The sequence below is a fragment of the Heptranchias perlo genome, chromosome 7 (genome assembly GCF_035084215.1).
Source record: "Heptranchias perlo isolate sHepPer1 chromosome 7, sHepPer1.hap1, whole genome shotgun sequence".
In the NCBI taxonomy this organism is placed as follows: Eukaryota; Metazoa; Chordata; class Chondrichthyes; order Hexanchiformes; family Hexanchidae; genus Heptranchias; species Heptranchias perlo.
The window spans coordinates 82,659,822-82,676,191 of record NC_090331.1 but is presented as its reverse complement, the minus strand read 5'-3'; the positions used below and the strand labels follow the sequence as shown (position 1 = coordinate 82,676,191).

The 16,370-nt window shown below is 52.0% G+C and overlaps 1 protein-coding gene across 1 annotated transcript in view; it reads left to right on the top strand.

The window, feature by feature from the left end:
* cdk15 (cyclin-dependent kinase 15) overlaps positions 1-16,370 on the top strand; it is a 204,513-nt gene that overhangs the window by 8,584 nt on the left and 179,559 nt on the right. The window contains exons 3-6 of the mRNA XM_067986872.1: positions 2,456-2,605; positions 3,276-3,370; positions 5,145-5,224; positions 9,084-9,178. Coding sequence (XP_067842973.1) covers positions 2,456-2,605; positions 3,276-3,370; positions 5,145-5,224; positions 9,084-9,178 — 420 coding nt within the window. The remainder of the gene's footprint in view (positions 1-2,455; positions 2,606-3,275; positions 3,371-5,144; positions 5,225-9,083; positions 9,179-16,370) is intronic.

The window sequence follows — 16,370 nt, the reverse complement described above, 5'->3', positions numbered from 1 at the left end:
TTCACCAGAATGATACCAGAACTAAAAGGGATAAATTATAAGGACAGGTTGCATAAACCAGGCTTGTATTTGCTTGAATATGAAAGGTTAAGGGGTGATCTAATTGAGGTGTTTAAGATGATTAAAGGATTTGATCGGGTAAATAGAGAGAAACTCCTTTCCTTGGTTCAAGGGGGCATAACCTTAAAATTAGAGCTAGGCCGTTCAGGGGTGATGTCAGGAAGCACTTCTTCACACAAAGGGTAGTGGAAATCTGGAACTCTCTCCCCCAAAAAAAGTTGTTGAAGCTGGGGGTCAATTGACAATTTCAAAACTGAGATTGATGGATTTTTGTTGGGTAAGGGTATTAAGGGATATGGAACCAAGGCGGGTAAATGGAGTAAAGATACAGATCAGCCATGATCTAATTGAATGGCAGAACAGGCTTGAGGGGCTGAATGGCTTATTCCTGTTCTTATGTTAGTTATTGGGTTCAGTGACTTATTAGCAAAGCTCAGAACTCAAGCAGTGATCCCATCTCCTTCCCCTCTCTGCCCCTTCCCCCCTCCGCTGCCTTCCCCCCTGCCGCTTTCCCTCTCCGCCCCCTCCCCCTCTCTGCCCCTCTCCCTCTCAGCCCCCCTCCACCTCTCGGCTCCATTCCCTCTCCGCCCCCTCCCTTTCCCATTGCTGCTCTGTCTCTGTGCCAATCATGCCTTACCTTCTCTCCCCCTCCCCATTCGCAGTCCCTCTCCTGTTACCTTGTCTGGATTTGAACTGACCAAAAGGTGGAAATCCCAGCAATCTTCTCCAATATTCCAACTTTGCTCACATGTACTGGAGGGATCCCAGGTCTGGTAATTGTTTCTTTGGCCCCAGCACACAGAGGGCTGTGTATTTGTTCCTGACTTTTTTTTTCATTTTTGAGTCATCTGCATCTTCACAAGAAAGGGGCTTGTTGTAACAAGGGATACTCCCAGGTCATGAGACTGTGTTGCCGTGTGATTGAGCCGAGAGTTGGAGCAGTTATGGTCTGAAGTCTAGCTGTAAGGGGCCTGTACAGTGAAAGAGAATGTCCGAATGGGGAACTGAGAGCTCGTGGAGAAGAATCTGCTGCTGTCCAGGACCAGAGTCCAGGCTGGGTAGCGTCCGTAATGGAGGGGAAGCTTCCTTTAAGGTAATTCCAGCCTGTCAGCCGAGGGAAAAGAAAATTACTGACCAGCTCCTTGCAGTCTCTAAGAGCAGCAGGTTGGTGCGGCCTAAGCTTGAAGAGGGTGTGGCCAAGCCAGTTCAGGCCAGCCTCGGGGTTGAGCTGTGATTAAACTGAAGTGGGAGTGTGACAATAACTCCAACCATTCAAGAGGAAAGCTCAAATGCAGAGAGTGAGCAGCAAAGAGGAGTCACAGTCTCAAAAACAATACAGTGAAACCGAAACAAGAAATTCAGATTCACCAGAATTATTGGCCTACATTTTAAATCTTCAGTTTAAACTACCATCACCGAATGTCTTTTTTGGAAATTATTCCTGCATTAATCGATTTGGGGTTTGGTGGGTTTCTAGCTGAGTGTACTTTGATTTGTTTTCACACAGTTGATGACTGTCTACAGCACAGACCTCAGGATGTCCTCATCACTGGACAAAAGTTCTCCAACATCGGCTGGACGACAGGAAGTTGTGTGTTGTAAAGGGATAGTTTCCTGTTGGGGGTTCTGGACATGTTTTGATTGTTTTAATTGCTTAGTAGCGGCACAAATTGTTGCTACTGGCAACGGCCCTACTCACTGTATGGGAGCTGGGATAGCCCCGCCCCCAATCACAAGTCCCTCCCACATGATGGGAGCTGGGATAGCCCTGCCCCCAATCACAAGTCCCTCCCACACAATGGGAGCTGGGATAGCCCCGCCCCCAATCACAGGCCCCTCCCACACAATGGGAGCTGGGATAGCCCCGTCCCCAATCACAAGTCCCTCCCACATGATGGGAGCTGGGATAGCCCTGCCCCCAATCACAAGTCCCTCCCACACGATGGGAGCTGGGATAGCCCTGCCCCCAATCACAGGTCCCTCCCACACGATGGGAGCTGGGATAGCCCCGCCCCCAATCACAGGCCCCTCCCACACGATGGGAGCTGGGATAGCCCTGCCCCCAATCACAGGCCCCTCCCACACAATGGGAGTTGGATAATCCCACCCCTAATGACCATTCATAAACAACAGCACTGGGAGTGTCCGCCTAGATTATGTGCTGCAGTCCTGGGCTTGACCCCATGACCTTCTGACTCAGAGGGGCAAATGATATCAACCGAGACAAACTGTAGAGGCAAGAAAGTTGTGAGTGTCACTGGAGATCACGTGATTTCGCAAATGGTCGAGGCAGAGGTCAATGGGTTTTTTGAGCCCGAGGATTTGAGGCTTATCACAGAGATGGTGATTATTCTGCGTTTATCCCGCGCCTAACGCTGACTTTCTCTTTTTCTAGCTGACTGAGATTGCTGAGTCACCAAGAAGTCCATTCGTGTGTGAGCCCCGTCTGTACCACACACTGCAGACCCGGAAACCCACTGGGCACAGGAACCGCAGTAACAGCATTCCAATAGGGGGCAAGAACTATACACAGGGTCACCAATGGGTACGTGGCACCAACGCTAACCTCTGTACCACGGCCCCCACCCATAGAACGGCCCTTACTGTACAACGGGCTCTCTCCTCCCCAAATCCAACACTCCACTCAGCGTATGATGCATCTTATGTTATTTCTGGTATTTTCTGCAGCCCCATCAAGCCCTTTCCCTAGGTTAAACAGTATGAGTCCTGCCTCAGTGGGTAGCACTCTCACCTCTGAGTCAAAGGTCGAAGGTTTAAGTCCCACTCCAGAGACTCGAGCACATAATCTCAGCTGACACTCTTGGTGCAGTACTGAGGGAGTGCTGCATTGTCGAAGGTGCTGTTTTTCGGATGAGACGCTAAACCGAGGCCTGTCTGCCCTCTCAGATAGATGTAAAAGATCCCACGGCACTAATTTGAAGAAGAGCAGGGGAGTTCTCCCCAGAGTCCTGACCAATATTTATCCCTCAACCAACACCTAAAAACAGATTATTAAGTCATTATTTCATTATTGTTTGTGGGACCTTACTGTGTGCAAATTGGCTGCTGCATTTACCACATTACAACAGTGACTACACTTCGAAAGTACTTCATTGGCTGTAAAGCGCTTTGGGACGTCCTGAGGTTGTGAAAGGCGTTATATAAATACAAGTCCTTCTTTAAAGGATATTGAAACTTTAGTTTCTGTTTTTCAGCGAAGTGACCTACGATTTGGGACAGCAGCCTCCTACTTAAACCTGGAGAAACTGGGGGAAGGATCTTACTCCACAGTGTACAAAGGGATCAGCAGGTGAGGAGTAAACCGCAGGAAGTGCTGGTCATCCAGCACTGAAACCCTTGAGGTCCGTGGTGGGAATATCCAATATGGAATCCATCAAACTCAACCAACTGTTATCTTCAATTTCCTGGAGAAGAGGAAAATGGGAGGAGCAGGTGGCACGGAGGGGGAGTGGTAGGGGCAGGGGGAAGGGAGGGGAGTGTTAGGGTCAGGGGGCAGGGAGGGGAGTGTTAGGTCAGGGGGCAGGGAGGGGAGTGTTAGGGTCAGGGGGAAGGGAGGGGAGTGTTAGGGTCAGGGGGCAGTGATGGGAGTGTTAGGGTCAGGGGGCAGGGAGGGGAGTGTTAAGGTCAGGGGGCAGTGATGGGGTCACAGGCAGGGAGGAGGAGTGATGAGGTCAGGTGATTGTGCAGATGACACCCTCACTTCTGGCTCCCTGGACTCCGAGTCTGTCCCTCATTAAATATCTTCTTACCTTTCTCTGCTCCAGTGGAAATAGTCCCAGTATCTTAAGCCTTTCCTCATAACTATATTTTTCTATCCCTGGCATCACCCTGGTGAATCTATGCTGTATGTTCTGTATGGTTTTAATGTCCTTTCTACAATGGGGCGCCCAAAACTGCCCTAAAATGCCCCTATTTGTAGAACCCAAAATCCTATTGGCCTTTTTATGGGTTTATCTTCCTGCACTCACAGTTTCAGGGAATAATATATTTGAACCCCTGGTCTCTTTGTTTATCTGCACCCTTCAGTGTTCACTCTAATTCCCTGTTTTCCCTCCAAAAATGTATCACCACTCACTTCTCCACATTAAACTGCAGCTGCCTCCTGTCTGTCCCATTCCACTAACCTGTCCGTCTTCCTGAGATCTTTCACAATCCTCCCACTATTACCAAACCTACTTGTATCATCAGCTAATTTTTAGATTGTTCTCCCTATGCCCAAGTCCAAATCATTGGATATACACTGAGAATAGAAGTGAACCTAGCACTGACCCTTAGGTTGCTCCATTTTCAACACATGCCCAATCTGAGAAACACTCATTCAACCTAACTCTGGTTCCTGTCCGCCAACCAACATTCTATCCATGTTGCTACATTTCCTCTTATACCAAACACCTGAATTTTTCTGACAAGCCTCTTGTGGGGCACCTTATTAAACATCTTCTGAAAATCCATAACACAACATCTACTGCATTCCCTTCAGCTATTCAGTGTCAGTTCTTCAAAATAAACTCGATTACATTTGTCAAACACGACTTGCCTTTAACAAATCTGTGCTGTCTGTCCTGAATTAACTGTGCATTTCTGAACAGTGACTAATTTTATCTTGATTGATGGATTCTAAGGCTGGTCGTTCCTGCTTTTGCACTGGTCAGCATGGGGTTTATACCTATTTTGCCAATTATCTTAAATCTGTGTCCTTTGGTTACTGACCACCCGCCAGTGGAAATAGTTTCTCCTTATTTACACCATTGAAATCTCAAAACCAAGTCCACGGCCATCCATTCTGCTGAGTCCAGCAGCTATTAAATCCCACAGCACCAATCCAAAAGCTGGGAGTTCGCCCGGATTCCAGGCCAACATTCCTCCCCCAACCAACACTGGATATCCCTGTTGTTATTGCTCCTGAATGACTATCCCATTTCCCCACATGACAACTGTCACTGCACCTCAAGTTAATTCAGTGTACGGGAAGTGCTCTGGGATATTTCAGAGAGGTGGATCAGGGGCTGTGTAAACGTTAGTATTAATACCACTGGAGTTAACCATCCTCTCATTCTGCACAGGATAAACGGCAATCTTGTTGCCTTAAAGGTGATTAAGATGCAGGAAGAAGAAGGTGTTCCTTTTACAGCAATTCGTGAGGGTAGGTACACAGTGTTATATATACCGTAAATCACTCCAGCGAGGAATGATACAGAGTGAGGATGTGTTATATATACCGTAAATCACTCCAGCGAGGAATGATACAGAGTGAGGATGTGTTATATATACCGTAAATCACTCCAGCGAGGAATGATACAGAGTGAGGATGTGTTATATATACCGTAAATCACTCCAGCGAGGAATGATACAGAGTGAGGATGTGTTATATATACCGTAAATCACTCCAGCGAGGAATGATACAGAGTGAGGATGTGTTATATATACTGTAAATCACTCCAGCGAGGAATGATACAGAGTGAGGATGTGTTATATATACCGTAAATCACTCCAGCAAGGAATGGTACAGAGTGAGGATGTGTTATATATACCGTAAATCACTCCAGCAAGGAATGGTACAGAGTGAGGATGTGTTATATATACTGTAAATCACTCCATCAAGGAATGATACAGAGTGAGGATGTGTTATATGTATGATATACTGACTCACAGGTTAATGGGTAATGTACACAGAGTGACACAAAGGGCAATGGGTAATGCACAGGGAGTGACACACAGGGTAATAGAAACATAGAAACATAGAAAATAAGAGCAAGAGTAGGCCATTCGGCCCTTCGGGCCTGCTCCGCCATTTAAAATGATCATGTCTGATCGTCTAACTCAGTACCCTGTTCCCGCTTTTCCCCCGTATCCCTTGATCCCTTTAACATTAAGAAATATATCTATCTCCTTGAATACATCTAATGACTTGGCCTCCACTGCCTTCTGTGGTAGAGAATTCCACAGGTTCACCACCCTCTGAGTGAAGAAATTTCTCCTCATCTCGGTTCTAAATGGCATACCCCATATATCCTGAGACTGTGACCCCTTCTTCCTGGACTCCCCAGCCATCGGGAACATCCTCCCTGCATCTAGTCTGTCTAGTCCTATAAGAATTTTATATGTTTCGATGAGATCACCTCTCATTCTTCTAAACTCAAGTGAATATAGGCGCAGTCGACCCAATTTCTCCTCATACGTCAGTCCTGCCATCCCAGGAATCAGTCTGGTAAACCTTCGTTGCACTCCCTCCATGGCAAGGACATCCTTCCTCAGAACAGGAGACCAAAACTGCACACAGTACTCCAGATGTGGTCTCACCAAGGCCCATGTATAACTGATTTTACAACACCAAGTTATAGTCCAGCAATTTTATTTTAAATTCACAAGCTTTCGGAGATTTCCTCCTTCCTCAGGCAAATGTTTGCCTGAGGAAGGAGGAAATCATTTGCCTGAGGAAGGAGGAAATCTCCGAAAGCTTGTGAATTTAAAATAAAATTGCTGGACTATAACTTGGTGTTGTAAAATTGTTTACATGTATAACTGCAGTAAGACATCCCTGCTCCTGTACTCAAATCCTCTTACAATGAAGGCCAACATACCATTCGCCTTCCCATCCGCTGGCTGCACCTGAATGCTCGCTTTCAGCGACTGGTGTACAAGGACACCCAGGTCTCGTTGCACCTCCCCTTTTCCCAATCTATCACCATTCAGATAATAATCTGTCTTTCTGTTTTTCACATTTATCCACGTTATACTGCATCTGCCATGTTCTTGCCCACTCACCCAACTTGTCTGAATCACATTGGAGCCTCTTTGCATCCTCCTCACAGCTCACATTCCACCCCAGCTTTGTGTCATCTGCAAACTTGGAAATGTTACATTTAGTTCCTTCATCCAAATCATTGATATATATTGTGAATAGCTGGGGCCCAAGCACTGATCCCTGCGGTACCCCACTAGTCACTACCTGCCACCCGGAAAAAGACCCGTTTATTCATACTCTCTGTTTCCTGTCTGTCAACCAATTTTCAATCCATGCCAGTATATTCCCCCCAATCCCATGTGCTTTAATTTTGCACACTAACCTCTTGTGTGGGACCTTATCAAAAGCCTTCTGAAAATCCAAGTACACCACATCCATTGGTTCTCCCCTATCTATTCTACTAGTTACATCCTCAAAAAACTCCATTAGATTTGTTAAGCATGATTTCCCTTTCATAAACCCATGCTGACTTTGTCCAATCCTGTTAATGCCTTCTATGTGTTCTGTTATCACATCTTTTATAATTGACTCTAGCATTTTCCCCACTATTGATGTTAGGCTGACTGGTCTGTAATTCCCTGTTTTTTCTCTCCCTCCTTTTTGAAATAGTGGGGTTACATTTGCCACCCTCCAATGAGTAATGTACAAGGAGTGATACAGGGTAATTAATGTACAAGGAGTGACACATAGGGTAATGAGTAATGTACAAGGAGTGACACAGGGTAATGATTAATGTACATGGAGTGACCCATGGGGTAATGGGTAATGTACAGGGAGTGACCCACGGGGTAACGAGTAATGTACAGAGAGTGACCCACGGGGTAATGAGTATTGTACAGAGAGTGACCCACGGGGTAATGGGTAATGTACAGAGAGTGACCCACGGGGTAATGGGTAATGTACAGGGAGTGACCCATGGGGTAATGAGTAATGTACAGGGAGTGACCCACGGGGTAATGAGTAATGTACAGGGAGTGACCCACGGGGTAATGAGTAATGTACAGGGAGTGACCCACGGGGTAATGAGTATTGTACAGAGAGTGACCCACAGGGTAATGAGTAATGTACAGGGAGTGACCCACGGGGTAATGGGTAATGTACAGGGAGTGACCCACGGGGTAATGAGTAATGTACAGGGAGTGACCCACGGGGTAATGGATAATGTACAGGGAGTGACCCACGGGGTAATGAGTAATGTACAAGGAGTGATCCATGGGGTAATGGGTAATGTACAGGGAGTGACCCACGGGGTAATGAGTAATGTACAGGCGAGTGACCCACGGGGTAATGGGTAATGTACAGGGAGTGACCCACGGGGTAATGAGTAATGTACAGGGAGTGACCCACGGGGTAATGAGTAATGTACAAGGAGTTATCCATGGGGTAATGGGTAATGTACAGGGAGTGACCCAGGGGTAATGGGTAATGTATAGGGAATGACCCACCGGGTAATGAGTAATGTACAGGGAGTGACCCACGGGGTAATGGGTAATGTACAGGGAGTGACCCACGGGGTAATAAGTAATGTACAAGGAGTGATCCATGGGGTAATGGGTAATGTACAGGGAGTGACCCACGGGGTAATGGGTAATGTATAGGGAGTGACCCATGGGGTAATGAGTAATGTACAGGGAGTGACCCACGGGGTAATGAGTAATGTACAGGGAGTGACCCACGGGGTAATGAGTAATGTACAGGGAGTGACCCACGGGGTAATGGGTAATGTACAGGGAGTGACCCACAGGGTAATGGGTAATGTTCAGGGAGTGACCCACGGGGTAATGGGTAATATACAGGGAGTGACCCACGGGGTAATGAGTATTGTACAGGGAGTGACCCACGGGGTAATGGGTAATGTACAGGGAGTGACCCACAGGGTAATTGGTAATGTACAGGGAGTGACCCACGGGGTAATGAGTAATGTACAGGGAGTGACCCACGGGGTAATGGGTAATGTACAGGGAGTGACCCACAGGGTAATTGGTAATGTACAGGGAGTGACCCACGGGGTAATGAGTAATGTACAGGGAGTGACCCACGGGGTAATGAGTAATGTTGCTTGCACCTCTCGTCCAGCCGAGACCATTAACTGGGATCAAGTGAGATTTAGATTCGTTACTGGAGACCGATACAAAGAGGAGGTGGGTCAGTGAGACTGCTACATGAAAACAGGGCTGCTACATGAAAACAGATAATAGACCATTATCTATTGCTGAAAAATATCTCGTCTCTGAATGATTCTCTCTGTCATTTCCAGCGTCTCTGCTGAAAGGTTTAAAGCACAGCAATATCGTGCTTCTGCATGACATCATCCACACACAGGAGACCCTGACCTTTGTCTTTGAATATGTGGTGAGTGAGCGGGGGAGTGAATCGTGTGTGTAACTGAACAGAGCCAGTGCATGGAAATTCAACATCAGGGCTTCGTATTCAGAAGTGCAAGTGAAAAACAAAAAGACCCTTAATACCGGTTGGAAAGAGTAAGAAGTGTAATTCAGTCATTCGTCAGTAAGTGACGTCAAGCTTGGTATTTCAAAGCCTATAGATTGCAGGAAGAAGGAAAGACTGAGGGAGGTGAGGAGTTCCCTAATTTTGATGTCCTGACAACAACTTGCATTTATATAGCGCCTTTAACGTAGTGAAATGTTCCAAGGCGCTTCACAGGAATGTTATCAGACAAAAACTGACACCAAGCCACATAAGAAGATATTAGGACTGATGATCAAAAGATCTACCAAAAGAGATAGGTTTTGAGGAGCGTCTTAAAGGAGGAAAGGTAGAGAGGCGGAAAGGTTTCGGGAGGGAATTCCAGAGCTTAGGACCAAGGCACGGCCGCCAATGGTGGAGCGAAGGAAATCGAGGATGCACAAGAGGCCAGAATTGGAGGAGCACAGAGATCTCGGAGACACTGCGATGAGTCTTGATTTCAACACAGGGAGGAAGAGGAGCTGGTAGGATGGGAACATAGGAACAGGAGGAGGCCATTCAGCCCCTCAAGCCTGTTCAGCTATTCAATCAGATCATGGCTGATCTTTATCTCAACCTCATTTAACACTGGACTGGAAAAGACACAGCAGGTTTCTGACTGCGATGTAGTTACACGCTTGCACGTCAGTATTGTGCTGACTGACCCATCATATAACAACAGCAGCATTCAGGCACAGGTCCCACAAAAAGAACACAATGTGATAGATAGATTAGTGTGCCACAGAGCAGGGTATAATGGCTGATGGATTGGCCTGGGATGATGGAGAGAAGGTAATGAGTGTGTTCCACCTCGGATCAAGGCAAAGAACAAGTAGGCAAATGTCCTTGCGCCAGTTTGAAGAGGTTTGTGAGTAAGGAAGGTGCTTGGTCCTTTGAGAGGGTGTGTTGGGGTCAGGGGGCAGGGACGGGTCTTTTGTCCAGAGTGAAAGGGACCAAAGGTTCAGCCTGTGGCCTATGACTGGAGATTTCCCAGATAGGGTAGGTTGAAGCTGTTCAAGATGAGGATCAGGATCATGAAATCAATTCAGTGAACAGCAGAAGGCCAGTGGAGTTTGGTGAGGACAGGAGTGCTGGGTGTGTGGGACTCTGTGGGTGAGGACAGGAGTCCTAGTTTTGTGGGACTCTGTCTGGACTGGGATAGGAGTGCTGGGTGTGTGGGACTCTGTCTGGGCTAGGACAGGAGTGCTGGGTGTGTGGGACTCTCTCTGGGCTAGGACAGGAGTGCTGGGTGTGTGGGACTCTCTCTGGGCTAGGACAGGAGTGCTGGGTGTGCGGGACTCTGTCTGGACTGGGTCAGGAGTGCTGGGTGTGTGGGACTCTGTCTGGGCTAGGACAGGAGTGCTGGGATTGTGGGACTCTGTCTGGACTGGGATAGGAGTGCTGGGTGTGTGGGACTCTGTCTGGGCTAGGACAGGAGTGCTGAGTGTGTGGGACTCTGTCTGGGCTAGGACAGGAGTGCTGGGTGTGTGGGACTCTGTCTGGGCTGGGTCAGGCGTGCTGGGTGTGTGGGACTCTGTCTGGGCTAGGACAGGAGTGCTGGGTGTGTGGGACTCTGTCTGGGCTAGGACAGGAGTGCTGGGTGTGTGGGACTCTGTCTGGGTTGGGTCAGGAGTGCTGGGTGTGTGGGACTCTGTCTGGGCTGGGTCAGGAGTGCTGGGTGTGTGGGACTCTGTCTGGGCTGGGTCAGGAGTGCTGGGTGTGTGGGACTCTGTCTGGACTGGGACAGGAGTGCTGGGTGTGTGGGACTCTGTCTGGACTGGGTCAGGAGTGCTGGGATTGTGGGACTCTGTCTGGACTGGGACAGGAGTGCTGGGATTGTGGGACTCTGTCTGGACTGGGACAGGAGTGCTGGGATTGTGGGACTCTGTCTGGGCTGGGTCAGGCGTGCTGGGTGTGTGGGACTCTGTCTGGGCTAGGACAGGAGTGCTGGGTGTGTGGGACTCTGTCTGGGTTGGGTCAGGAGTGCTGGGTGTGTGGGACTCTGTCTGGACTGGGTCAGGAGTGCTGGGTGTGTGGGACTCTGTCTGGACTGGGTCAGGAGTGCTGGGTGTGTGGGACTCTGTCTGGGCTGGGTCAGGAGTGCTGGGATTGTGGGACTCTGTCTGGACTGGGACAGGAGTGCTGGGATTGTGGGACTCTGTCTGGACTGGGACAGGAGTGCTGGGATTGTGGGACTCTGTCTGGACTGGGTCAGGAGTGCTGGGTGTGTGGGACTCTGTCTGGGCTAGGACAGGAGTGCTGGGATTGTGGGACTCTGTCTGGACTGGGATAGGAGTGCTGGGATTGTGGGACTCTGTCTGGGCTGGGTCAGGAGTGCTGGGATTGTGGGACTCTGTCTGGACTGGGACAGGAGTGCTGGGATTGTGGGACTCTGTCTGGGCTGGGTCAGGAGTGCTGGGATTGTGGGACTCTGTCTGGACTGGGACAGGAGTGCTGGGATTGTGGGACTCTGTCTGGACTGGGACAGGAGTGCTGGGATTGTGGGACTCTGTCTGGACTGGGTCAGGAGTGCTGGGTGTGTGGGACTCTGTCTGGGCTAGGACAGGAGTGCTGGGATTGTGGGACTCTGTCTGGACTGGGATAGGAGTGCTGGGTGTGTGGGACTCTGTCTGGGCTGGGTCAGGCGTGCTGGGTGTGTGGGACTCTGTCTGGGCTGGGACAGGAGTGCTGGGATTGTGGGACTCTGTCTGGGCTAGGACAGGAGTGCTGGGATTGTGGGACTCTGTCTGGGCTGGGTCAGGCGTGCTGGGTGTGTGGGACTCTGTCTGGGCTAGGACAGGAGTGCTGGGTGTGTGGGACTCTGTCTGGGCTAGGACAGGAGTGCTGGGATTGTGGGACTCTGTCTGGGCTGGGTCAGGAGTGCTGGGATTGTGGGACTCTGTCTGGACTGGGTCAGGAGTGCTGGGTGTGTGGGACTCTGTCTGGACTGGGTCAGGAGTGCTGGGTGTGTGGGACTCTGTCTGGGCTGGGTCAGGAGTGCTGGGTGTGTGGGACTCTGTCTGGACTGGGACAGGAGTGCTGGGATTGTGGGACTCTGTCTGGACTGGGTCAGGAGTGCTGGGATTGTGGGACTCTGTCTGGGCTGGGACAGGAGTGCTGGGTGTGTGGGACTCTGTCTGGACTGGGACAGGAGTGCTGGGATTGTGGGACTCTGTCTGGGCTGGGACAGGAGTGCTGGGATTGTGGGACTCTGTCTGGGCTGGGACAGGAGTGCTGGGATTGTGGGACTCTGTCTGGACTGGGACAGGAGTGCTGGGTGTGTGGGACTCTGTCTGGGCTGGGTCAGGAGTGCTGGGATTGTGGGACTCTGTCTGGGCTGGGTCAGGAGTGCTGGGTGTGTGGGACTCTGTCTGGGCTGGGTCAGGAGTGCTGGGATTGTGGGACTCTGTCTGGACTGGGACAGGAGTGCTGGGTGTGTGGGACTCTGTCTGGACTGGGTCAGGAGTGCTGGGTGTGTGGGACTCTGTCTGGACTGGGTCAGGAGTGCTGGGTGTGTGGGACTCTGTCTGGACTGGGTCAGGAGTGCTGGGTGTGTGGGACTCTGTCTGGGCTGGGTCAGGAGTGCTGGGTGTGTGGGACTCTGTCTGGACTGGGTCAGGAGTGCTGGGTGTGTGGGACTCTGTCTGGACTGGGTCAGGAGTGCTGGGTGTGTGGGACTCTGTCTGGACTGGGTCAGGAGTGCTGGGTGTGTGGGACTCTGTCTGGGCTAGGACAGGAGTGCTGGGTGTGTGGGACTCTGTCTGGGCTGGGTCAGGCGTGCTGGGTGTGTGGGACTCTGTCTGGGCTAGGACAGGAGTGCTGGGTGTGTGGGACTCTGTCTGGACTGGGTCAGGAGTGCTGGGTGTGTGGGACTCTGTCTGGACTGGGACAGGAGTGCTGGGTGTGTGGGACTCTGTCTGGACTGGGTCAGGAGTGCTGGGTGTGTGGGACTCTGTCTGGACTGGGTCAGGAGTGCTGGGTGTGTGGGACTCTGTCTGGGCTAGGACAGGAGTGCTGGGTGTGTGGGACTCTGTCTGGGCTAGGACAGGAGTGCTGGGTGTGTGGGACTCTGTCTGGACTGGGTCAGGAGTGCTGGGTGTGTGGGACTCTGTCTGGACTGGGTCAGGAGTGCTGGGTGTGTGGGACTCTGTCTGGGCTGGGTCAGGAGTGCTGGGATTGTGGGACTCTGTCTGGACTGGGTCAGGAGTGCTGGGATTGTGGGACTCTGTCTGGGTTGGGTCAGGCGTGCTGGGTGTGTGGGACTCTGTCTGGGCTAGGACAGGAGTGCTGGGTGTGTGGGACTCTGTCTGGGTTGGGTCAGGAGTGCTGGGTGTGTGGGACTCTGTCTGGGCTGGGTCAGGAGTGCTGGGATTGTGGGACTCTGTCTGGACTGGGACAGGAGTGCTGGGTGTGTGGGACTCTGTCTGGACTGGGTCAGGAGTGCTGGGTGTGTGGGACTCTGTCTGGGCTAGGACAGGAGTGCTGGGTGTGTGGGACTCTGTCTGGACTGGGACAGGAGTGCTGGGATTGTGGGACTCTGTCTGGACTGGGACAGGAGTGCTGGGATTGTGGGACTCTGTCTGGACTGGGTCAGGAGTGCTGGGTGTGTGGGACTCTGTCTGGACTGGGTCAGGAGTGCTGGGTGTGTGGGACTCTGTCTGGACTGGGTCAGGAGTGCTGGGATTGTGGGACTCTGTCTGGACTGGGACAGGAGTGCTGGGTGTGTGGGACTCTGTCTGGACTGGGTCAGGAGTGCTGGGTATGTGGGACTCTGTCTGGACTGGGTCAGGAGTGCTGGGTGTGTGGGACTCTGTCTGGACTGGGTCAGGAGTGCTGGGTATGTGGGACTCTGTCTGGACTGGGTCAGGAGTGCTGGGTGTGTGGGACTCTGTCTGGACTGGGTCAGGAGTGCTGGGATTGTGGGACTCTGTCTGGACTGGGACAGGAGTGCTGGGATTGTGGGACTCTGTCTGGGTTGGGTCAGGAGTGCTGGGATTGTGGGACTCTGTCTGGGTTGGGTCAGGAGTGCTGGGTGTGTGGGACTCTGTCTGGGCTGGGTCAGGAGTGCTGGGTGTGCGGGACTCTGTCTGGACTGGGTCAGGAGTGCTGGGATTGTGGGACTCTGTCTGGGCTGGGACAGGAGTGCAGGGTGTGTGGGACTCTGTCTGGGCTGGGTCAGGAGTGCTGGGATTGTGGGACTCTGTCTGGGCTAGGACAGGAGTGCTGGGTGTGTGGGACTCTGTCTGGGCTGGGACAGGAGTGCTGGGATTGTGGGACTCTGTCTGGGCTAGGATAGGAGTGCTGGGATTGTGGGACTCTGTCTGGGCTAGGACAGGAGTGCTGGGTGTGTGGGACTCTGTCTGGACTGGGACAGGAGTGCTGGGTGTGTGGGACTCTGTCTGGGCTAGGACAGGAGTGCTGGGATTGTGGGACTCTGTCTGGACTGGGACAGGAGTGCTGGGATTGTGGGACTCTGTCTGGACTGGGACAGGAGTGCTGGGATTGTGGGACTCTGTCTGGACTGGGACAGGAGTGCTGGGTGTGTGGGACTCTGTCTGGGCTAGGACAGGAGTGCTGGGTGTGCGGGACTCTGTCTGGACTGGGTCAGGAGTGCTGGGATTGTGGGACTCTGTCTGGGCTGGGACAGGAGTGCTGGGATTGTGGGACTCTGTCTGGACTGGGACAGGAGTGCTGGGTGTGTGGGACTCTGTCTGGACTGGGTCAGGAGTGCTGGGATTGTGGGACTCTGTCTGGACTGGGACAGGAGTGCTGGGATTGTGGGACTCTGTCTGGGCTAGGACAGGAGTGCTGGGTGTGTGGGACTCTGTCTGGACTGGGTCAGGAGTGCTGGGATTGTGGGACTCTGTCTGGACTGGGACAGGAGTGCTGGGATTGTGGGACTCTGTCTGGACTGGGTCAGGAGTGCTGGGATTGTGGGACTCTGTCTGGGCTGGGACAGGAGTGCTGGGATTGTGGGACTCTGTCTGGGCTGGGACAGGAGTGCTGGGATTGTGGGACTCTGTCTGGGCTAGGACAGGAGTGCTGGGTGTGTGGGACTCTGTCTGGACTGGGACAGGAGTGCTGGGTGTGTGGGACTCTGTCTGGACTGGGTCAGGAGTGCTGGGATTGTGGGACTCTGTCTGGGCTGGGTCAGGAGTGCTGGGATTGTGGGACTCTGTCTGGGCTGGGACAGAGTGCTGGGATTGTGGGACTCTGTCTGGACTGGGACAGGAGTGCTGGGATTGTGGGACTCTGTCTGGGCTGGGACAGGAGTGCTGGGTGTGTGGGACTCTGTCTGGGCTGGGACAGGAGTGCTGGGATTGTGGGACTCTGTCTGGACTGGGACAGGAGTGCTGGGTGTGTGGGACTCTGTCTGGACTGGGATAGGAGTGCTGGGATTGTGGGACTCTGTCTGGGCTAGGACAGGAGTGCTGGGATTGTGGGACTCTGTCTGGGCTGGGACAGGAGTGCTGGGATTGTGGGACTCTGTCTGGGCTGGGTCAGGAGTGCTGGGTGTGTGGGACTCTGTCTGGACTGGGATAGGAGTGCTGGGATTGTGGGACTCTGTCTGGACTGGGACAGGAGTGCTGGGTGTGTGGGACTCTGTCTGGACTGGGATAGGAGTGCTGGGATTGTGGGACTCTGTCTGGGCTGGGACAGGAGTGCTGGGATTGTGGGACTCTGTCTGGGCTAGGACAGGAGTGCTGGGATTGTGGGACTCTGTCTGGGCTAGGACAGGAGTGCTGGGATTGTGGGACTCTGTCTGGGCTGGGTCAGGAGTGCTGGGATTGTGGGACTCTGTCTGGGCTAGGACAGGAGTGCTGGGATTGTGGGACTCTGTCTGGGCTAGGACAGGAGTGCTGGGTGTGTGGGACTCTGTCTGGACTGGGACAGGAGTGCTGGGATTGTGGGACTCTGTCTGGGCTAGGACAGGAGTGCTGGGATTGTGGGACTCTGTCTGGGCTAGGACAGGAGTGCTGGGATTGTGGGACTCTGTCTGGGCTGGGTCAGGAGTGCTGGGATTGTGGGACTCTGTCTGGGCTAGGACAGGAGTGCTGGGATTGTGGGACTCTGTCTG